Raw genomic sequence first — 25,194 nt, 5'->3', positions numbered from 1 at the left:
TAATTACACAATAAACATTAAACTTACAATAAAATTCAGGCCAATATATTTAAAATAATAGGAAAACAGGAGACTATATTGCATGTACAGCATACAGAAGAATAATGTTAATGATAAGGCATTTTTATGGAGATAATAAGTTGTGAAAGTAATTGAAGTATACTATGAAAAAATGGGGTATGCAGAATAAACAAGACCATAAATAATTTAAAGCAAAAACTGTGACTAGAAATTTGCTAGCAGTTTATGTTTTGAATAAAGTCCAATTGAACAGTAACAATTTACTGCACTGAAATCTAAACACTGGGCTAAAATTTCCTGTTGGTTTTCAAATGTGTAGAGATTATAAAGTAAGTTCTTACTGATAATATATATTAACCAGTTAAATATAAAATAAATCTGTTATCAAAGTTCAGTAGTTTATTATTATTGTAATTATAATTATTAATATTATCTTTAAAAAATACAAAAATCTCTTTAATTTACCTGTAATCTTTTTTTCTTATGAACTGTGTTTTCCAAAGGCGTTTGGATCTCAGTACCAAGGATTTCTGCAATATCTCCAAGTCCAGCATCATGACCATGTTTTGATCCTTCTTTCTTTGTAGGAATGCCAAAAATGTCTGCAATTATGTCAGTTTCTCCCTTTTCACTCTTCACAAACTCCCCGAGTTCAGCTCTTATGCCATGCTCAGCACCTTCAGCTTTTTCTGCTTCCATAACATCATCATGGATTCCAAACTGTGTTGGATCAGGCATATCCCCTAATATTTTTGTAACTTTTATGTTTTTGGCTCCTTCAACCAGGCCACCCCCAAATACAGTGCTCCAAAGAATCTGGAATATCCCCCACACTATAGAAAAGAACATTTGGAATGTCCCTACAAATAGGATCCAGAAAAAGGAGAAAAACACTTTCACCATCTCTTTTATTGTCATCTTTTTTACTTTCCTGTATTGTTTCCTAAGGTTCTTCACAGTGACCATTTTCAAAAAGTTGGCAACGTTCTTTTTCACTGCAACACAGGCCACTGCAAAAGCTGAAGCAGGTTCCAGGGACTTTTCTTCCTCATCATCTCCAATATCCACTACATAGGCAGGCTCTGCCTCTTCCTCCTCCTCAGGCCTCTCAGGTGAATCTGTTTCAGAGATCTGGGATGCTAACTGCATTTCAAAAATTGTGTCTTCACAGAAATTCACAAAGAGTTCCATTTTTTCTTGCTCTCCACCTTCATTTACAACATCAAATATGAACTGTCTTTTAGATTCCTTCACCTGTGGCTTCTCCCACTGCATTCTACTGGATTCACTGATTTCAAAGTAAACTCTTTCTATTTTCTTGGCCCCACCCATTATTTCAATACGGCCAAGGTATGGTTCAAAGTAATTAAGAACACTTTCTGCAGGCTCAAGTAAGCTCTGAAGGCGTGGATCATTAGGCATGTGCTCTGAAAGGTTTGTAAGCAATACCACTACATTAAATCCAATGTCTTTGGCTGGTTCATGGAATCTTTCCACAAAGTCAACATAATTGAACATGTCATTTTCATCAGCCTCTGTACAGGACAGCAGGAATTCAATCTCTGACTGTATGTATTGCTTTTGAGCCTCCATTGATTTTTGAAATTCCTTCTTGGAAATGATTCCTTTACCATCTGGATCATATTCTTTGAAAGCATCTGAATTAGTCAGATCTTTCAACTTCAGGAACATGTCAAAGAACTTCAAAATCATTTCTACATTGCTGGATGATTCTACAAGCGTGTCCACCATTTGTTTTCCAATAGTTCCATTTACAACGTTACCTAAGTAGTGTGTTATAATAGAAAGTTATTCGACAGCTACATTTTAAATAATGATATTTCATATTTCTGCTGAAAACAGAACAAAAATATTTTTAAATATTAGTATTTTTTCTTCCAACATGCTTTTCTCTAGCAGCCCTCTATTTCAGGACTACGTATATTCCGCAATAATTCTTAAATAAATATGAAGAATGTCTTTTTCCCCAAAGATTAAATAAAGGCAATTAAAAAGCAGTTTAGAAAGATGACCATGATAATTGTTCTTTACGCTAGGAAGTGAGAATAGTGCTTTACAATAGGAAAGGGAGATAATCGTATTTGACCAAAAAGCGAAACAGGTCCAACCTTCAAGCAGTGACAAGAGCATCACTACCATATCCTTTAGTAGATCTAGCAGCTCCTTAAGCAATTCAATCTGAGCGGAGTCCTATTAAAAAACAAAAAGAAGGACAGTAAGATTGTTTTTAATTTGTATTTATATGGAAAACTAAATAAATTTAGAGAGAAATGGTATCAAAGACGATCAGCTAAATTTCATTCACATTATTCAGCAACATTTCATTGCCATTGTATTATGATTGCTATCAGAAGTCTAATAAAACATGCAACTTACTGCAGCAGAGGTATTAACACCATAAAGTTAAGCTTTAATAAAGCATTAAGGAGTACCAAAGTGCAGGTAAGGGACAGCAGAAACAAACAAAAAATATTGGTTGCTACACAGATCTGAAAGTATCTGTCTCAGAGGAAGTCCATCCCTTTTCACTTCACTGGCAATATTTAATGGCATTATGCATTACCACTCAAAGAGGACTAGAACTGATTAGTACATGCTAAGTCTAATGTAGATTTGTGTTTGACATTAAGGCCCTAAATACTAGTTTCAAAATTCTCATATACTTCTATAGGGTGGGAAGAAATCTTGTAAGTCAGAGGATAGCATAGACACTGAATAAGAAAGGAAATTACTCTCTGCACTGTTGCATTCAGTGCAGAGTTTGAGTGCATGGATGCATTAAGCAGAAGTCACAGAAGAACACAGAATCCTGAAGCTGTGGACTGGGATTGTGCTCTGTACAGTGAAATGAACAGTGCCTGTGCCCTCGTGCTCTGTGGCTTTGATTAATTAACTGGATAAGTTCACCAAATATCACACTCCCTCCTTCTTTGGGTCTTTCTCAGCTTTCCTCTTGACCCGCTTATGTTCAGTGCTTTTAAAGGTGTTTCTGCTCTGACAAATCCTCCAGTTTTGGCAAGAGAGAGAAAGGGACCAAACTGCCACGTTTGTTATCAGAAAGGTATAATTGAGCGTAAATGTCAACTTTGGTTTTAGTGAAGGTGAGTGCACAGACAATTAACGTTGAAAATACCTGTGAAAGTTTCATTTGCATATTGGCAAACACATGAAGAAAGCCAACAACTGCATCCCACAGCCTACTATGAGCCAGACTCTGTTGATTACCTATGCAAGGGCCCTAAAAAAATTGAGAAAAACATATTTTTTCTTTATGTCAAATAAACCAAAACAAATCAAAAAGATGTTTCAGGCAGCCATGAAGCTACATGAGAGGGTTTTCCAAGATCTCTGGGTATCTAGTGCACAAATACCAAATTGTATCCTGTTAAATACATAGCTGTTTGCATGTTTTAGTTCTCACTTTACACTGGTCCAGTGATTCCATGTAACTTTATCAAAATTTCAAAAAATTATGTGCAAAGCATTTACAAATTGATGAAAGAATATGATCATGCTGTGTGAGCATGGAACTTTCTCTGTTAGTATCTTGAGAAAAACATTCTGTTTACCTGGATATATTCTGTAAGAGAATTGAATATTTGTTTGGTGACAGCCAAAGCTTTAGAAAAGTTACGTTGTCCTGATTCATCAATGACATCCTTTCCTGAATAGTACCAATAGAAGTCACTGATGGATTCCTAAGAAAAAAACAATGTTACATTTTCTAGGTTTGAATTCTCTATGCAGTATTTACTGCCTGCATTTGTATCACCAAAACTTTAATCAGTAATTCGGATGAAATTTAACATATCTGTGTCAATCTATTTCTCATTACAATAATATTTTTCTCTCTCTTCAGAAGTGAACAATGAAAACCATTATCAAACATCTGATTCCACACAGAATTCTGAAATGTCATCTGTTTTCAAAGGAAAAAACTAAAAACTCTTCATTTTAGGTATCCCTTAGAGAGAATTTTCATGTTTGATTCCAACAAAATGTGAATCTAAAGAAGTGAAGGAAAGCCAATATGTTATACTCCATTTTCATCTGTTTTTTCCTCACCTGAAGACGCAAGAGATAGTCAACAGTACTAATGATAATATTCACTGTTGTGGTGTTGCCCATCTGAGTACGTAAGTAATTTTGAAAATCTGAAATAAGAAGTGATTTGTGCTTGGTTAGTATACAAAGGAAAAAAATACATTATTTTTCTATTTTCATGGGGAATGCCTTCTTTTTAAATATCTTGTTGGATACAGATGCTTATGTTGTAGAAATTCAACTTTAGATCCAGTGTATATATAACTGGACAATTGTTATCCAGGTGACTTGGAACAGGCTTTACTAGTAATATGCTACACACCAAAATTAAATTAAGACTTAAAAAATCAAATTGAATTCTGCAATTCAAATTCTTGTCATGTCAGTTTCCCCTCAGAAAACTTAATGCATTAGAGGAAAACATTGGTTCTTATTGCACTCTGTTTAGGAACAGACTCACCACACATTTTCTACAAAATTAATTCATTTCTCTTACCATTGTTATGCCCTTCACAGAGAAGTTGCAAAAATCTAAACAGATCTCGAGTAAATTCATCATGCTGCAAGACTTTTTCACCTTCAAAATATATAAATACAATGATTATGTGACAATTGTTATGATTAATTATGCAGAACACATAATCCTACAGTAACCTTTTAAAGTGGGATTTTAATAAAAGAATCAGTATTTAAAAGCGTTAAAGCAATTTAAAAGAAACAGACTGATAATAATGAAAAGAAAAACTGAGACAGAAAAAGCAGAGCCAAAGTATTTAGCACTCCAATGCATCCATGGTTAAAAAAACAACACTAATTTGAAAAAAAAAAAGGCAACAGGATATATATCTAATAAGTAAATTGTTAGTCATAACTAAAATCATGCCTTAAATATGAGTGACACTTCTTTAATAAGCATCAAACTCTTTATCCAAGCTAAACACACAACCTGCTGCAGACTATAAAGCTAAACCTAAAGATATCTGAGAAGATGCAATGAGAGATTTCTCTCTGTATTTGCAACACACTTTTGCAACAATAGTATCAAAAACTGTAAACCCAAACATACCACGCTCACGAACGATGACTGTGGATCAAAGAAAAATAACAAGAATACAAGATAAGAATATTGGAAGTTACAATATTTTTCTTAAAAATTATTGCTAAAGATAGTGTAAAAAAAAAGCATATTCAGAACCCAGAGCCTAGAATTACTTATAGTAAGTTTAACAACAGAAACCTCAAGCCACAGTAAACAACAGTTCAAGTTAAAGAAGGAGGCAGAAATAATGTTTGAAGCACTACTGGAATCAATTTCATTCTACTTACGAGTTCCTTCTTCAGTGACCATTCCCAGGCCTTCTGCTTTATTCTGTCTCTCAAATGCATTCAAGTCAAGAACACTTATATTTAAAGAAAGAAAAACAACAACACAAACAGGAAAAAGGACTATAGTAAACAATGGAAAATAACTTTCTTCTACCAAATTTCTAGAGGCCTTCAACTACTACTCTTGACCCACAACAACATGCATCGCCTCATATTTTATTTAATACTCTTATCAAATAAATGAGCTTTGGATGAAACTAAGGGTCCAGTGTCCAATTCTGACAAGAAATGAGTCTCAGGTCATGTCTCACCACTTACCTAACTTCACTCCTGATAATGACAGTGTCATGTACAAATGAGGAGTGTAACAGGAGCCTGAAATATTACTCTTTATGTTGATTTAAACCTACCACTAAAGGAGAATACTGCTGTTGTTTCTCTCTCACACTGTTTTCCACTAAGTTGTGACTATGACTTTTATTATGTTGTTTCTGTATATAATATTACAGAATATTACTATATTATAATATAACATGGTTATATTATTCAGAAAATGTATGGAATTTTTGATTCTATATGTACAAGAAAGAAATGTAATCAGAGGTTCCATCTCTTTCAAGGTCGAAATCTGAATTTTATTTTATTAACTTGGCATAGCTCAGCACATGGAATAGCAAATCATGATTCTTCTCACCACCCAGTTAGAGTACTTTCATTCAAACCTTCCAATAAAATTCTATCATTATCTAATTTTAGTTCAGTTAAATAGAAATGCAGTCACATATTCAATCTAGTGACATCATTAAAACCAAAAGCATTTCTTAAAGCATCATTTTATTTCCTTATAATTTCTTATCTGTTCAAGTAATTTTATCAATACCTCTTTTAATGAATAATACATATACACAATTGGTAATTATATGACAGCAGGGCCTGTTTGAGCAAATCTCTGCTAAAGTGTTCAACATAAATGAAAAAATGACACTGCAGATATTATTTAATTCGACTGCAACTATTCAACAATAATTTCTGCAATGCAGGTCACAATTCCTTCCACATTTTATCCTCTATTCATACAGCTCCTCCACTTCTAATTCCCAGTCTATTCCTTCAGAATGTTTCTGGTTCTTTTTTAAAAGGCTGAAAAATGGAGGTCATCTACTGTAAGAGTAATCAAAAACACCAGAAATTGTCTATCTTATGCATGGGAGTCCTTTACCCCAACTAATTTGAACTGTTTTATCAAGGGAATGGACTACTAGAGTCTCACTGGTCTCATGCCAACTCTAACAAAGCTGATATATGTGCAGAGGATTCACAAGAGACAGCGATTATGCAACTTGCCAGAAATGTGCAGGAACTGAAAGCTTAGTAAAGCTCCACTGGCCTGTCTCTCCCTTAGTGGTGGCTCTTCTCCATCCTTGGAACCTACTAGACCTGTATGACCTTGAGGGATCTAGGATCAGTAAAGGAGCCATTATATTTTATTTTTCTGTCTCTTCAAACTAAGTCTTCAAAGGCATGTGCAGTCTTTTGCTTTATTTTCCCCCTTGGAAGAATACTCTAAAAGATTAACAGGCTGTTCCTGTGATTCACAAAACTTTCCCACAAGAGTTGTACAACTTGTGACTCCTGTAATTTAAATCTAACGCATCCACCTGAACTGAGCAATAAGCCAGTGAATATGAATAAAACAGAACCTGTAATAATGCAACTTATGGTTTTACCTGCAGGACTGCATCAAGCCAGAGAGGCTTTGAAAAAATCCAGCATCCTTTTTCTCCTTCAGGTAGTCGAGCATTTTCTAAATGTTGTATATTTTTGAAGGGAAAAAATACAACATTAACAATATACAATAAAAAATAACTAGCAATTAATTATTAATAGTATTTATAAACTAAAATAAAATAGTAGAGGTAATAAGTGCCCTTATAATTAATGATATTTAAATTATAAGAATTCAAAAGTTCCTGAATTAGTTCCTTGAAATGCAAATCACTGGCAAAAAATAATATAATTGCCCTTGCACCAAAAATACACTGACATTTCTTCGTTGTTTGGCTTAAAATTAAGTGCATTAACTTAAACAACAGGATACTAAAATTGTCAAAATTGCTTGCCTCATTTATGCAAGCAAGACTCACAGTAGTTGGAAATGCATTACCTGTTGAACTACAGTGTTTCCACCATTTAGAATAGCAATACCAAGTTTCAGTGTTTCAACAACCATGGGTCCTGTATGACCTGTCAAAACAAGGATACACTCCTTAAAACTTGTAGTTGTGAGCTCTTCAATCAGAAACGCAGTCTGGAACTTAGTGCAGTTGCTACTGACATTTATTTTGGCTCATTAAGTGTTGTACAGAAGCTGTTTATGATAGTTCCATGACAGGTACAATGACATAACACACCTGTGTATACTTCAAAGACACCACAGAGCATTACCTTTGCTTGCACTGATCATCTGAAGGACCATCTCAGCAGCTCCACGATCATGCAAGCGAGCTTGCTGATAGAGAGTTCTCTGCTTTTCCATTTCTTTCTCCTGGGTTTGGGAACAAAATGAGAACAGACTACAGATTGGAATGGATCCAGGAAAAATAGGAAGATGAGAAATCTGAAGTTGTTGAAGACCATCTGCCTCCAAAATCCATGGGTTGTTTGACTCCAAAGTTTCAAAACACCCCATCTTTCTTTAATGTGAATAACCCAGTAAACCAGCTCGCTGTGTTCAACACACAATGTGTTATGCTATTTTTGCATTTATTCCACTGGACATATTTAAAGTACTTCTACATTAGATTATGAGAAAGAAATGTCATTTAAACTCTCACCTCAAATGTCTTTTCTTTATCTTCGTCTCCCTCTTCTTCTTCCTGACAGCTCTTTTGATGTTAAAAACAGAAATCACAAGATCTTGCTTATTAAGAAATATAATGCCTACTTTTGCTATACTATTTCTACAAAATTGCCAAATAATTTTTTAAAGCAATTACTGAAGGTATTAAGAAGATTTTAAAAACATTTAATTGCAAATATTTGTGCTTATCTGCACTAAGAAGCTGATATTCCCTAACATGTGAGTATTCATCCAACTACATACACACCCTGTAACTGCAGGCTATATAACCTTGTGCCATATCCTTATATCCATGATATTTCTCTTCACAGTCAAGCTCTCATCACAAGTCAGCTGTAATCAATATGTTGCAAAAAACTGACCTATCTTTGTCAGACTTCAAGTATTAACCCAAAAATGATTACCCCAAGAATGAAGATAACTAATGGGTTTAAACTGCTCAGGAGTTAATCGTATGAAAAAAAAGTGTCAAGTGAAAGGAACAGGACTGCACCTACTGAAATGTTATAGTATTGCTTTAACATCGGAAATTTCTCATTACATATATATGTAAAACTCTGAACTGCATTTGCTTCATTAAAAATGTAAAAGTTACTATCAAGCAGTCCATGTAAGAAACAGAAAGAAAAGATTTAAGAAACATCTAAAATCAATGGGAAGTACCTAAATGCAGTGAGGGATGGAGCTTGAAATTATGTACTTACTTTTGCCATCATGGCAGAATAGGCAATATATAGAGGATCATGTCCTAGATTGCTGTGAAGAGTAAAAAATATTTTTAATTATTTTATGATATAGTAATATAAAGAATTCATATGCCTACCTTTTTTATTAAAATGTATTTTATTAAAGTAGCCTTCTTGAAAAGCTATTAATCTTGAAAATTGTGTCATGAAGGACTTCTGTTATCTAAATCCAAGTCTCTAAGTTTTTACTCAAACAATTTAAAGGTATATTTGTGCATTCAACTTAGTCATTTTGGGTCATCATTAGCTGTTGAAGGTGCAGAAAAGTAATATGGAAATATAAATTAGAATAATTATAACTGTTAGATGGCAAGATTTTATTAGTCATACAGAAAAATTATATGAAACTCTGGAATACTCATAAAAATCTAATCATTCTAATCAACAATCTAAAGTCAAATCAGAAACTCGCAATGAGATTCATAAACATCAACAAAACCTTTTCTGACTTACACTGTGAAATGTAATGAATATCAAAACCAAGAACACACATCTATTAATTACCAGGAGAGACCAGGGCAAGGTATTCTGATTAAACCTGCAGTTTCTGTAGAATTCATGTTTCCAGCTCAATCATTTCTGCATTGGGTATTTACCAAGCTTTTAAAATGTCAAAAATAGTCAATATTTATCTCAATGTAAAGGTTATACTCAGTTTAAATACAGGAAAACTCCAATGAAACTAAGAGGGAAAAAGGTATTCACCATGTACAATAATGAACTACACTTGTTTAAATCCATTTGGTAATGTTTCTGAAAATTCAATTACTGTGTGCTTTTATTCAATGGGCTTTTCCATACAGCTCTTTTACCTTCTCTCTGTAAGAGCACTGCGACTAAAATAGAGGATAATCTGATGAAGTGGATCAGGATGCTTTTTCTCAGTCTCTTCTTCTTCCTCTTCATCTTTTTTTGGAGATGTCTGTCTCAAGATTTAGAATATAAAAGTTAAGCTTCATAAGCAAGAAAAAAAAAAATCAGTAATTAAGCTTAGGAAAGAATTTCACTAATTTTATTCTATCCAATTTACATTAACTGCCAGTATTAATCTTTTTCAGGAGTTTACAGCATAAACTGTAACTCCTGAAACAGGCAATATTATGTGCCTGTTTGGTTCTGAAGAGATAAGAGTATATGGTTTTTATTCATTATTTTTGTAACTTTAGAATTTTCTCATTTGCAAGGTATTGAGAATGAGACTGGGGAAATCTTGGGGAAGCCTTATTAAAGAGAAATCATGCATCTCCAGTTGAATTGAAAGGAAGTTCTAGCTCAATTATTTTGTAGTAGATACTGGAATAATTTTTAATAACATCATCAGATACATTCTATTCAGACTAGCACCAGCCACAATCTTTTCATATATCATTTCCAAGTAACCTTGGTTCAATTAATGCTCATTATTGTAAACTTCAAACATTTTTTGGCAGTTAAAAATATAACATAGTCAGAGCTGGCCAAAGATCAGATTATTACCCTAACTCACTTGTGTTATCACACCTTTGTACAGTTACTAGTTATTGTAGATTTATTGTAATTACAGTACTTAATTATAGAAGTTCAATTCTCTAGGAAATTTGAAAGAATTGCAGGCACTGCTTTGATTAATGGCCTCATTCTTTCCTTTAGCAGGAAGCAACAAAGTCAATCAGACTGACCATATAATTTTCTAGAGCATGTGAAGAATGACCCTACCCATGGCGGGGGGGGTTGGAACTAGATGATCTCTATGGTCCCTTCCAACCCAAACATTCTGTGTCTCCACAATATCAGGCATAATGGCTCTTTAAAAAGCACAACATGAGTGCTTCTGCTAACACTGAAGCGCTTCCTAATGCATCTTCATGTGATCCAAGAAGCTGTGTATTAACTTTCCTGGTGTTTAGAGATTGGGGAGATAAGCTCCTTGGAGGTATTTTTGACAAGTTAACTACACAGAGGGAAGAGAAAGAGCAGTAGGCATTCTGAACTGATGTTCACTACCAAAATCCTGAAGTTTATCAATCACTTTTATCAAGTACACAGGTAAACTGCATTTTTGCTGAATACGGCTGCATATATTTACTTATCCTTATGATGCATCAAAAAGGAAAACAGCAAAAATAACTTGTATCAAAGCTGAAAATGTTAAAATTAATTATGCATAAAAAAATTTAAAAGGGAAAAGGATCAATAGTATCAAGCTTTAAAAACACCCCATAAAATAATATATACAAACATAGGAATTACCATAATGACAAGAACAGTCTGACTGTTCATCTAATCCATTTCTCTTTCCAAGAATGAGTATCATGTAGCTCGTCTGAAGGCATAGATCACCTTAATGCACTTCAGTGTGCATCAAAGGACAATGTCTTTTTGACCACAGCAGAAAATGACCTTATGCTCTGAAGCATAAGGATTAATAAGTTTATGCATACAGTACACAAAAATTAAATATATTTTATAATAGATACATAGAATACACACTGAAGTGGGCCTTGAAATAAATGCCCAGTTATATCAGTACTTACAGCCAAATCCTGAACTAGTTTCTCCTCAAATGAATATTCCTCTGTTTCTATCCAAAAGTTCTGATAGCCATTGAGGAAGAGGTTAATAGAACGGTGCCTGGGGGGGTTGTGAAAGTGAGATCAAGAGGGGTAAAGGAACAGAGTATAACAGCTCAGATGGTTAATGGTTAGTAAGGATACTTATTTGTACAATTCTGATCCTCTGATTGGTCAGTGAAACAAAATGCAAAACATAGCTAACATTCAGTGACAAACCTGCAGGTACTTTTGAGCATTCTTACTGGTTTTTTATACACATATGTATACATTACTTTTTATTTTGAAGGCTAAGAGAGGCCTAAAATACATTATACATGAAACTGCACGACTGATACCTTAATGCAAGCATGAGAAAAATACACACTTGAACACACTGAGAATGAGTGAGTGCGGTATACATCTACAAGGTGTAAATCCAAATTACTAGATTTAGAACATCAAGACATCAGACACTGGCCATCAACACCAAAATAACTATCAATTGCTTTCCAGCATAGTATCTAAAGACAATCATTGCCTTCTTCCACAGAAAGAAGCCTAATCTCAGCTTCTTGTCTTCCAGTTCTAAATCAGGGCAGTATTAGCATGTCCTCGAAGAAGTTGCATTAGAAATATAAAAACCTGCTCTATGAAATGACCAATTTCAGAAAACTCTAAGTCATATTAATTACTACTGTATACTATTCATTAATTTAACTTTCCACACAAAATAAACTCATGGCAATAAGACTACACATAATAATGGCAAAATAAATCTGTCTTCACATTATTTTGGGGAAAAAACATTTTCTGAGCTGCACTACATGAGGCTAGAAAGGCTGTTCCATGCAGCCGTTTCATTTACTTTTATCAGTTGCCACCAAAAAGAAGCTATAAAAATGCACTACATATACACCATTAAATACCTTTTAAATAGAATGTGCACACAAATCAGTATTTTATAATGGAATAGCTGTTGAGTCAACACTTTAGGCTCACTTGCTGACACTGGTGCTGTTTTATTATAAAATTTTGAAAACTGACCAATCAGAATCCCCTCTGAAAATTGTACAAATTCATGTTTTTATGATAATATCAAATCATGGCTGGGAAGGAAGAAGTGGGCGCATAAGCAAGAGGCTCTCCACAAGTTACATTACCGTTAACTTGAGTATAAGCCTGTCATACTGAGTTTTTTCATGTACTTTTTCCAGCCAAACACGTTGAAAGGTGCTCAGGAAGAAATTGCTAATTTTGTGTCTGAAGAAAAGCATATAGGTTTTCATTGAAGAAAGGCACAAGTTAAATTCAATAAAGTAGTCAGATAGAATGTATCGTAAACCGTGCTTGAAAAATTCCCATGTACAACTTTGCTGTATCTATGTGCATATACAGATGACAGACAATAAGACAAAGTTTTTTCAAATTAATTTCCTTGAAACATCAAACATAGACACATCTCAGAGAAAACACATCACATAACACACTTTTTCAAAGCCATGTGCATTCAATAAACACAGAGCATGAAGAATTAGTACTTCCTAACTTAACTGATGTTTAATTCATTGAAAAATATATATTTTTTAAATATACCAATTTGTTTTGTATCTACAGGGACTTTTCATCAAAAGGAGTTCTCAGAATATTTGTGGCAGAAGTTAAAGTAATTTTTTGGTGATTTAACAAACACTTTCATATCAACAGACATGTCTGTTTCTGAAATATCTTACTGAAATTCCTAAAAACTGATAGACATTACAGTGAGTTTTGCAGAAAATTATCTTAAGGTCTGAGATTAAAATTAAACTATACTGAAAGCCACCTAAATATCTGGAAAATTTTCAAAAGAGTAAGCTTATTATTTACTGAAGATTTATCTTTTCTAGGATAAAGGAATGGTTAATACCATAATATTTGTTTACTGCACTTTAAATTAATTGATTCTAACATCAAAGAACTAACACTCCCAATACAAAGCTGCAACTAAAATGAAGAAATAGACAAGATAGAGGGCTGCATTTTAAACTCTGCATCAAAGAGATTTAAATAGCTCCTAGAACAAATCATACCCCACTTGAAATAATCTCCCTAGGGTTCAGGCATGTCTGAGCAACACTGTCAATTTAGATGATGGAGATTGTTATAATAGTGTGATAGCCTTATTTTCCTGTCAGGATCCTATGATTTATCTAGGAAAAAAGTGACTATAAGCTAGTGAACTTTAAAAATTTGGTTTGAACCTGTCAGTTGAGCAATATACCCAGAAGTTTGCTCATGGCAGCAGGATCAGGATAGATGACCTTTAAAGGTCCATTCCAACCCAAACTTTTCCACGACTTTAAGATTTTAAGTTTAAACTGTGTTTTCACTCTTGTTTGTTTTGAAGTGCAGAGAACACAATTAATTGACAAAAATACTTTTATGAGGGTTCATTTTTAGCAACTACAAAATGAAATATCAGGGTAGATTTGCCTCATATTCATATTTAAATTAGGAGTAAACTGCTCCACAAAATCTACCAAAAGTTTGAGAACAAAAAGCTTGAGGAAAGTTTTTAACACAAAAACATTTTAAAAAAGTTACAGACATGTAAATGTTCAATTTCAATATGGTATTATTCCATATTTTATTGAAAATTAAAAAGTCAAGAATTTAAAGATTCATAACCCACTTTGCCTCTTGGCAAGCATTTTGTCAACCTCAAATATAAAAAATATAAGTGGGTGATTTGTAAGGCAAAAAAAAGAGGAGCCCTTTTAACAGTTGGGTGGTCACGCATTTATTCTGAACATTTTAAGAATTTACAAACACAGAATATGGTTGTGAAAAAAAAGCTTGCTCACAAAAAGGTTGTACTGAAATGGTATTTCTTCATACCACTTCCTCTTTTTTGCCAAACACAGCTCTTGAAGAGGCAAGGATTGATACTGGGTATTTTTTTATGTTGTATTTAATCCTTTCCATTTTTTGGTTCTTTAAAGATGGCCTGGTGGTAGCATAATAACTTTGAGAAGTTATTATAGTCTAGAACTACTCATTTTTGCAAAGGAAGGTTGTGAAGGTTGTGTGCTTTTTATGGTATAAGCTGCCTTTTTATTTGTCCTGTGCAAACCTAATATTCCTCCAGTGTGTTAGTGACACAGCTACAGACCTTCAGCTAAAGACCTTTACAGCAAGTGTGTAAATTTTCTTTAATAAACAGATTTTAAAATCCAACACAACCCTTCAGTTAAACACTTTGCCAAAAATCTTTGAATAATAATATTAAACACAAAAGGTGAAAAATTGAAGAAGGACAGAAGCAAATCTAATTAAACATGTGCTTAACTTTTATCTGAATAAAACTCAGTTTTTTTGAGAAGAAACAGAGTAAAGGAAGTTACTCCAGTGATATATCATCTTATTACTCTGCTTAAAGCAGTAGATGGATCCAGGCACAGGATGCATTTTATTTTGGACTTTGTGGTATCTGCATTCAACTGGAATAAGAAGCAGAGTAACATAGAAGTCTAAAATATCATTTTGCAGTGCTCTCTGCACTGCACTGTCCCAATAGTCGCTTTAATTCATATAACATTCTGATGTAGTAGCTGAAGATTGGCCCAGACAAGCTACAGAGCATGAAGTGTTCATGTAAGAGGAGAGGAAGAGCCATACAAAATTAAAAAAAAAAAAAGAAAAAAAACAAAACACAGGAGAATAAAGAGTAAAAAGAGCAACAAATCAGAGACAAAAAATGGACAGAAACAGCAACATCTAAATGGTTTTCACAGATTCACAGATAAGTTGAGGAACTATACAGAATAACTGACAAAAATGAAGCATGTAATTCTTATGGTGTTTTCCCACTCAGGTTATTTGCAATGAGATGACTGTTTTGCTCCTGTGAGGAATTAGCTGATGACTTATCAATTCTTGTCTCTTAAAATTACATACACCTAACAATCAACACCTAGGTAAACACACAAGCAGTATTTGCACTCAGTAAACAATGCAAACCAAAGTTAAGAAGAAATAAACCTTTCAGCCACTTACCTTGGCAGGTTGTATAATGGTGCCATTCTGAAACATGCAACAACAGCCCTTTTGCGTTGTTTTGACAGGAGTTTGTGCCAAACAGCTTTTTTTGATCTCAGTGGCTGTTCAACCTATAGGAAAATACCTTCTAGTATATGCAATGGAAACCTTTCAACTTTCATCAAAAAATTTTCTATACACCTAGTGGTTAGGTAGTTAGCAAAGTAGAAAATGTTACTAATGCTCTGCATCATCTGAAAAAAATGTCCTTTTGGGGTTTTATTTTTTTATTAATAAGGAAAAATACTGGGGACCTTCTATATAGAAATCTCTCCATTTACTCAGACAAGAATATTCAAGATGTTAGAATACCTCATGTGGGACTACTTGGTAAATTTCAAAAGTTGTTATTTTTTCTGTTTCTAACAATGCATATTCAGTTGTTCATGTGAAGGTATTTCTGTGTTATATAATTTGTGAATGGAATGGATTAACTTCATGTAGGAAGAGCACAAATTCCTTTATTTGAATTGCATCAACTGGATGAACAGGCAAGCAACTCAAAAGTTGCTACAGCATCCTATGCTGCAGAAATAGGAGACAGGCTAAACTCAATATATTAAAAATAAGTGCACAAGCAAACATCTCTTCCTAAAATCAAAATGGTTTTCTGCTACAGCATGGAGATAATTTGTGTGCTATACTTCATATGACTGTTCAAGCAGTTTTGCAGAAATATATCCTGAACTTTCCCTGCAGCTAAATGGAGGCATTTCAACAGATTACATTGAAAACTTTCATATATGCACATCTGTATGTGCATGGGTATTTGCATGCACACGTGTACAAACCCCTAAGTTTTATCTGGACACTTAAATGATGACAGTCACTGTACTTGAAACAATCTCTGCCAGGAAAAATCTCTGTTTTTCAAAAATAAACACAGTATAGACATTTGGCTTTTTACCTGCTCCAGATGATACAGAGCAGCTGATATCCTCTGCACACGCTCCACATTTTTCTCAGGGTCAGTAGGTCCATCACTCTTTAAAATGTCTTTGTACAGATTTAGCTGCCATTTCACAGCTGGATCATCAGACTGAAACCCAACATATTTCATTTGTAAGCTGCTGAATGAAGGCAATGAATTTGACCGACACTACTTCTACTCCCATCATATCATAAAGAAGCTTATAAATATTCACAATTTCTGTCCCCTTTCAGACCAAATTAACTAGCTAGCTGCTCAAAAAAATGGCATTGATTCTATATATTACTGGGCAATTGAATTAAATTCTTAAGCAAGTTTCTGTATTTTTATTTCATGAAACCAAATAAAGTACCTTACAACTTATTTATTCCTTTTAACTCCATTAAAAATAAGGAAGCAGATTTAGTACTGGGATTGAGTTCAATTTGCAGAACCTTTGTACTGAGAGTGTAAAGCTGTTTTTTGGAGTCTGGAAAAGAGAGCTGGAATTTCAGTAGGTGAAGAGTTATAGCCAAAGTTTTTGGTTTTTTCTTTTTTTTTTCCTTAAAGACAGAAATAGGAAAACCACGTTAAAGTACTTCTTGTGCTTATTTTAATGTATGCAAGCATCAATTTATAGCAAATGGACAGTCAACTTCCATGACAGATAAGTGAGTTACTCTTATTGTATTCAAACACTGTAGGCAATGATCTGAATTATTTTTAATTTACAGATTGATGAGGACTCCATATTGGTATTACCTTTGACTGTGTATTCAGCATATTGATTGTAGGAATATAAATGTACTTGTAAAACTCACAAGTGCGAAAATGACAAAGCTTTTAATATTTTATTATAGTCACTTCAAAATGTATATATTTTTAGAAATACTTAATTTAATCATTATTGAAAGCTAGATTCAAGCAGAAAAGCTGAAGTAGTAGAGTTTCAATTTTATTCTCTTCTTGGATCAAGTTGTAATTCGAAGTAATTAGAATTCTAAGTAATTAGACCTTTAAGACTACCAGTATCTCAATTATTCACACTTATCCCATTCTACAGATCTTCCAGAAACTTGACTATACCAAAAAAAGCTACAAATAAGGCATTTATTGCAATGAAATATCAGGAAGAATAATTTTAAAATGGAAACGTTTCTAATAGCTTTCTGGATTTTTTTTTTTACTGTATCACAAAAAACCCCAAAAAAACGATTGCACCTTCGGTGTTTTGAAAGCGCACATTGGCATCTAAGACAGATTTTTCTATATTACCTTTTCCTGCAAGTGTAAGTTGTTGCGTAGGTGTTCTTTGACTTCCTCATCTGTGTCCCTCTATAGAAAGGTAGAAGTATTTTTCAGTTCAGATTATGATTCATTTCACAAGAACTTTTACAACATAGAACAGCTTATATTTCAACATTGAAATTTAACCTCTTTTGCTTTCAAAGTATGTAAGATACCAGAAGGGGCAAAGGCTTAATTTAACCATAAAACAAGGGTTAAACTTTGAAGGGAATTAAAGCTAACTAATTGTAGTTCAGTATTTGGTGCAAAAGAACATGATTATATAGAACTGCACGTGGTATACAAATGGAAAATAACAGGGAAAGTATGGCACCTCGATATACACATTTTTTTTTTAAAAAAAGCACAATAATTAGCAGTTATAATTGCTTATAGTACACACAGATATTTAATTATATTGACTGCTTAGATTTCTATGCTTCAAAATTAATTTCAGAAAGTTCTGCTTATTTTTGTATTAAAAACTATTAAAAGCACACACTTACATGGCTGTATCTAGTCTTAGCCAAAGAGATGAGCTCTTGGTCTCCAGGAGTGCACATATTCAAACCAATAGGAAGCATCTTTTTAAGTGCAGCCACAATCAAGGATGTTTGTATGGAGTACAAATCCCCTCTACGTTTTGATTTCTTCCTCTCTTGATCTTGTCCTCCAGACTGTAAGTTAAAAAAAATTTAAAAGGGGGAAAAGAAAAGAAAAAAAGAAAAATTACTTTAATTTTCTGATCACACACTTCTCCAACACGCTCTTCCCCTTATGGTCCAAGGAAACTATGCTCCTGATGTAGTACAAATAATTAAAAATGCAGCACTAGAGGAAGGGTGTACAGGCTTGGTCAGAAAATGTAAAGGAATACTTTTGGTGTGCACCAGTGCAGAAAATGCAGTAAGAGTAATGTGGTAATAGGAGTCACACACTTTTGTGTGCATTCATACATATTATTTTGACAATACTTACTGGATCTTACCTTTCAAATCAGAAACAACCCTACAATTAAAAGCTGAATCATTCTCAGGGGACACTATTATTTGTCCAATGCTACAGAGACAAATTTAGGATGTTTACCTTTTTGTAAGAGATTTATATAAAGATAGTTATCCAGGGTCTGAATGAATGAATATTGCCTGACTTGTCTCATCTGAAAAACGGTATTATTTAAAAGGCTTTGATTCAATATTATAAAGTGCCAATTAATTAGTGCCTCTGGGAAAGTGCTGCCCTTTGGCTTTGGATAATATGAATAAATTTGGGACAAAAAATTTAAAATTTTGTATCTTTGGATATCATCATTAATAGGAAAAGGAAAACAAAAGAGACAGAAGTAAACAGCACAACAGAATAACATCTGCCCTATCTTCTTATGACAGACACTGTACAACATATTTCACATCCAACTTTTCCTTTATGAGACAGAGAACCAAAATCTTTCAAACAGACCCCTATATTTAATGAACACACAGTAAACAGCAACAACATCAAACAGCCCAGTTCTGAATTCTGTACCCAGATTAAACTCCTACTTATACTCAAGGGGAGTTTTGCTAAGATAAGATTTCAGGACTAGGCCTCCAGGCTTGTACAACACTACAGAATTACAAATGCTTTCATTTAACCCTCCATATCGTTTCCCTTCTGTCAATTAGGATTTACAAACTACTGTTCTTATAATAGATTGTGTAGTTCCACATAAGGATACAGCAGAATCCATTGCAATTCATTATTTCCCAATTAATGCCTCACTATTATCACAGTAATCACTGGAAGAAAAAAGGCAGCTGTACGTATTCTATTTGGTGATAAATTTTGGCAAATTCTGTCTTCTAGATGGGAAATCTCCCTGTACAGATCTTGTGTTAAGTATTTTGAAGTGTGAGGGAACACGCAATGGATGTGGCTTCCTTTCTTAAGGAACTAACAATTGCAGGAGAGTACTTGGCCTCAAAGCTTTGCTTTTCAAAGTGCCTTAGAAATAGTGATGCAATGGCTTTAATAATGACATTATTTGTACTCTACAATGACAGCAGACAAACAAATCCCACAATGTATCACTGTACTCCAGTGGCGTCACTATGCATCTTAAATAAGGAATAACCAAATATGTAATAGATATATTTTTAAAAGAAAAAAAGGGATGGGAGGCATCCTGGTTTCTGCATCTTTTATGCCAGTGGACATTTTGCACATCCAATTTTCTTTATGTTCATATGAAATTAATAAGATTGTGAACCTTAAAACTGGAGAATTTTCAAAACATGAAAAGAAGATCCATTCTGCCTTTGCCGTAAATTCTGCTGCCTGTGAATTCACTTCTCCAGCTGCTAAATGTATAAATAGAGTCACAGACTGAAACCTAAATGACAATGGAATTTTGTCTCTTTCAGTTCTAATATGCACCTATGTACACACCATACCTGATTGTATATGTAAAGAGCATTAAATCAGATATATTTTGTGCTAAAAGGACCTCAACTGGAGGAATGATATACTTTGGTTGCCTAAAAGCATGTAATAGTCTTGTTTGAGGATTTAAACATACAAATAGATATTTCTGAAAAAAATTCATATACCAAAACCCAATTACGGATTCTTTAGTAGATTAATAATAACTAAATACACAATGAAAAGGAAGAAATAATTTATTTACACTAAAAAATCAGCTAAAACTGGTTAAGATTATAGATATAATATTTTCTGAATTTCCATCCCCTTTTGAGCTTCTGTTCTTTGAGATTACTGTGAGGGCAGCCATTAAATCCTACTCTGTATACCTGGAAAGTTTGACAGCAGCAAAGCATGAAATCAGGTTATTAGTTTAACAGAGCTTCTCCCTTTTTAACTCATGTCTCCAGTTTAATTGATTAAAAGCTCTTCACAGCATCATGTATGCTTCTCAGCACACAGGGTAAAGGGAAAGATGAAAGGATTTATGCTCCATTTTGTTGCTTATTCTACTTCACCCATGAAGAATGCACCATAGGTCAGAAATTACTCATCTATTTTAGAAATTCATATTAAAAGAAATAATATGAATGATGCAAAGGAAAGTGACCTATAGTTGACTAAAGGAAAAGAAATCTTCAAATACATTAAATACATAAAAGAGATAAGTGTTATTCTAAAGCTGTGTCACACCTCACACCTTTAGTAAAAACCATTTTACTTTTGGAAAAAGCTAGAATTTGAACAGTAGATCTTATTTAAACTTATTTGATTTAATACAATCTTCTATTCACCTACAAATGGGGTAGAGGTTATAGCACATTTCTCTCAAATATTCTTCTTGAATATCATAAGCCAAATACATCTTTCTAATTACTCTACTTAGACATTTCTTTTACAATGTCTACTTCACTATTTTAGCAAAAAAATAGAATGCAGAAGGACAGCAGAGGCAGAATGTACATCTAAAATATTTTTAAAAAGGTGGCTTTAGTACATTTTCACATTAAGCAATATTTAGGATTGCCAAAGAGAATTTTATCTGCTCTGGTCAAAGACCACCACTTTAGCTGGGACAAAATTTATAGTAGGTGGAACCTGGTGCTTCACTTTGTGACGCCACTGCTATGATCAATGGAAGGAGTGCTTGGAGCCTGATCATCTCTAAATCTAAAACAAAGACACATCATGCACTTTGACCTGTACCTTTACTTGCATGGCCTGTATGAAAGAAAAATAAAGGGGAAAAAAAAGCATAAGTAAAAGAGATGAAAGGATGATAACTTTACAAGTTTCTTATAAACTTACTCAGCTTTATTAGGACAGTAAAAATACAGTAAGCTCATAGCTAAAACAATGGACTGTAAATGCATAACCAAATGAGATCTTAGTGAAATCAGCTTAATCTTTATTGAATGATTGAACTTCTGAATTTCTATTGCTGTTCTACCATACACTTCCATTTGTTGCTTTCACATTTAAGGACATCCAGTAAGTTAACCCATCAATACACTGATTACTGCATCTCTTCCCAATTTTGTTAAAAGAAGAATGGTGTCTGGAACTCTGGATAATCCAGTAATGAAAAATATTCACATTCTCACAAAAATAGCTCTTTCTAACTCTTTTCCCCACAAAAATATATTTGAGAAAAAAATGTGTTTAGAAATCAAGCTATCACTGCCAAGGTATAGCACTTAATTTACAGATCTATTTTCCCATTGCATAGCTATTTACTCTTTTTAAGACAGCCTGAGAGAAAACTTTAGCTTGCATCTCTCAGCAGTACCCATTTTGAAAACAATATTATAAACTCAGCTGTAACTCTCATACATAGAGAGGATCCTTCCCATTTATTATATTAATACTATAAATACACTCAAATAAATATGTATTCCATAGTCAACATTATATTATAATTGTGTCGGAAATATTAAGAAAATAATGACAAAACCATTTATTTATGGTAAGATAAAATAAACTATTACTGACCAGAATCCTCAACCAGGCATAGAAAAATACTACAGAAAGCTTTTGGTTAAAAACAAGCAGAAAAAACCACATACAAGCCCTCACTTCTGTCATTCTGCCCTAAAAGTAACTTCATTTTCTTGTGATACCTGAATAAGTTTCAAAATGTTGATGCCAAAGTATTAAAATCTTTTTATAGCCCACTCAATTCATATTACATAGTAAGAAAAGCAGGTACAAGTAAAGAAAAGCAAAGGACTAATATTCAAATTAAGTGTCAGAATCTTAGCATCTTATAATATTTAATACCTTGAACAAATAGCAAATTTTAATTTAAAATTTCAGCTGTGTGAAATATGTAGATGCTGCATAGACATGGCTCAGCAGGTATATACATATATATATGTATGTATACACTAAAGGTAAGGAAATGTTAATTATATTTAATTTATTGTAGCTGACCATAAAAATAGTACACTCCTGATTTACCTCAGTATATCCAAAGAAAATGTATTCTATGCAATTGAAATACTGTCAAAGAGGAGATTTAGAATTCCTGAAGAAAATACTAACATAAAATCCTCTAACTATTGTAAATCTGCAAACAATGTGTACTACATGTTACAGATGGGCACAAAAAACCATTTTGTTTCATAATAAGAACTTGCATTTTATGATGGCCTCTAACTTCTATAATAGGTTTACTCAATCTATTCTTAAGAATAAATTATAAAAATTAATGAGGGCAAGTAAAAAAAAAACTCCAGTAGGATATGCAAATGTTTAGCAACTGAAGGTATATATCCAGCCACACATTCATTTAGATTCCAAAACTGACAGAGAAAAATAGCCCACATACAATTATTATGTACATGTGAATGTATACATTCAGTCTTCTATTCCAGTTAACTGACAAACACTATGGGACATCCTTTCCTCTTAACCAAAAGTCTATTTTATCAAGAAACCAATGAAGGGGTCCAAAATAACAGACTAGTGGAGTTGAATGTGTTTAAATTCTCCATTTCAACACTTCTATCACAAACCTGGTATTTCAATGTGATCTAAGTTACCAGTCTCTCTCAGACTGGAAGTTCTCTAACTTACCATTCCCCTCCGAGCATTCTGCTGCCATATTTTTAGAAAAGAAAAATTAAATTCTCAGCTGTTAATACATTTATTTGAAAAGCTAGTAACAAAGTTAATATAGTATAATAAAAATACAATGGATACTTAATTAATTTCTTGATTTTAATGATGAGTAGTTTGTTACTACGGAAATTAGCTACCAATAAGTAACATAATGCTACTCCTTTCTCCTCTGCTTTCTTTTATGGCATGTAAGGATATAGAACCTTCTGTACAGGATATACTACACCTTACACTCTGATAGCACCCCAGTATTTTTATCAGGAACAACACTGAGTCTCTGTCTCTGTTACCTAAGGCAGTCTGAGATGAGCCTGGGCCTTACTCCTTTGGGGGACCACAAAATGCTCTGTCCTGGGCCCACTGTCAATAGCCAAAGTTCCTATTCAGTTTTCTATACTTTGTCATGCTTGATAAATATTGGATAAGATTGCTTCCACTAGAAATAATGTAAATAAAGAGGAATAAGTGATAGAGAGGAAAGAGCTAATTATTCAGTAAACTTGCTACTTTTTGAGATAAATGTAAATATTAAAGCAAGAAATTATAATGTTCCCTAATGTAATGTCCTCTACTGATCAATGTCTAAGGATAGAAATAAATATCAAACCTGCAAGAAAACCTGAAATTCAGTTACTTAAAGAATTTCTTGTTTCTTTTAACCTATGCAGTCTTAAAAAAAGCCAACAAAACGGATGTAAATCTATAATTCATTGGATGTGCTGGGTTTAGACCACTTATATTTTATATTTTGAAATATTAGCAATTTCCTGCTTAGAAAGCATATACAGAAAACCAATACAATCCTTCTAAAAGACACTTCATATATTTCTTCGTGGTATTCAAGTCATCATGAAACAAGCATCTAAAATATCAGCTGTTCTGCAATCATGCCTGCCATTACAGTATCATATTAATAAAATATTCAGTCATTAACAATACAGTATTTTCTTTCTTTCTTTATTAGCAATAACCATGCACAGTGTCCTGGAACACCATAAGTTGACATTGATTTGCTTACAAAAAATTATATGCATACAAAATCCCCAGAATCTCTCTGTACTATATACCCACGGAATAAAAACATATTTACATATGCATCTACACCCCTGTTACAAATATATTCATACAATTATTCATACACAGTATATTTGCATACTTAAATATACACATTAGGCATTTGAAAATATAATCTCAAAGTCAGATTTGGGTAATAGAGATTCTTGATGTTAAATTCCTGTGATTTTATCGAAATCCACTCCTGATTTACCTCAGTATATCCAAAGGAAATGTATTCTATGCAACTGAAATACTCTCAAAGAAGAGATCTAATATTCCTGCAGAAAATATTTATATGAAATCCTCTAAATATTGTAAATCTGCAAGTAGTACAGTACCTACCTATTCCTTATTTTGTAAAGACCTGTCTTTTATTCCTGCCATGCCAGACTGACAAAAATATGGCACTAACACTTTACTTCATATTATCCTGTTATCAGTACTGAAGTGGGACACAGTTTAGATTAAATATACCGTTTCTAATCTGTGGTGCTAAAAAATGAAAGTACATCTATTTTTTCATCTCCTCAGGCCAGCTGTAATTATAAATGTCAAAATACACATAATAAATGGGTGTGCAATGATTGCCATATGATAAAAGTACAGACCTACACATTATAGTCTGTTATATTGTGCAACTGCTCCTCAAATAGCCTGGATTTGCCCACTATTTGTCTTGTTAATAAGGATGATACAAACATTCCAATTCTATCAAACAATTTTGATAAGCTG

At 33.3% G+C, this 25,194-nt stretch overlaps 1 protein-coding gene across 1 annotated transcript in view; it reads right to left on the bottom strand.

The window, feature by feature from the left end:
• RYR3 (ryanodine receptor 3) overlaps positions 1-25,194 on the bottom strand; it is a 195,126-nt gene that overhangs the window by 20,498 nt on the left and 149,434 nt on the right. The window contains exons 71-91 of the mRNA XM_071427042.1: positions 23,362-23,382; positions 21,490-21,504; positions 18,330-18,500; positions 17,812-17,871; positions 16,534-16,665; positions 15,585-15,697; positions 12,710-12,809; positions 9,831-9,940; positions 8,977-9,028; positions 8,247-8,297; positions 7,858-7,957; positions 7,577-7,656; positions 7,140-7,216; positions 5,413-5,486; positions 5,153-5,170; positions 4,583-4,663; positions 4,108-4,196; positions 3,612-3,740; positions 3,176-3,280; positions 2,151-2,232; positions 487-1,805 (exon numbers count right to left, since the gene is read on the bottom strand). Of these exons, the coding sequence (XP_071283143.1) occupies positions 487-1,805; positions 2,151-2,232; positions 3,176-3,280; positions 3,612-3,740; positions 4,108-4,196; positions 4,583-4,663; positions 5,153-5,170; positions 5,413-5,486; positions 7,140-7,216; positions 7,577-7,656; positions 7,858-7,957; positions 8,247-8,297; positions 8,977-9,028; positions 9,831-9,940; positions 12,710-12,809; positions 15,585-15,697; positions 16,534-16,665; positions 17,812-17,871; positions 18,330-18,500; positions 21,490-21,504; positions 23,362-23,382 (2,979 nt within the window). The remainder of the gene's footprint in view (positions 1-486; positions 1,806-2,150; positions 2,233-3,175; positions 3,281-3,611; positions 3,741-4,107; positions 4,197-4,582; positions 4,664-5,152; positions 5,171-5,412; positions 5,487-7,139; positions 7,217-7,576; positions 7,657-7,857; positions 7,958-8,246; positions 8,298-8,976; positions 9,029-9,830; positions 9,941-12,709; positions 12,810-15,584; positions 15,698-16,533; positions 16,666-17,811; positions 17,872-18,329; positions 18,501-21,489; positions 21,505-23,361; positions 23,383-25,194) is intronic.

The sequence above is a fragment of the Agelaius tricolor genome, unplaced genomic scaffold, assembly GCF_023055355.1.
Source record: "Agelaius tricolor isolate 1412-34295 unplaced genomic scaffold, bAgeTri1.0.p SCAF_5, whole genome shotgun sequence".
NCBI classification, from domain to species: Eukaryota; Metazoa; Chordata; class Aves; order Passeriformes; family Icteridae; genus Agelaius; species Agelaius tricolor.
Note: the sequence above shows the minus strand (reverse complement) of the source record. Positions and strands in the feature narration are given on the sequence as shown.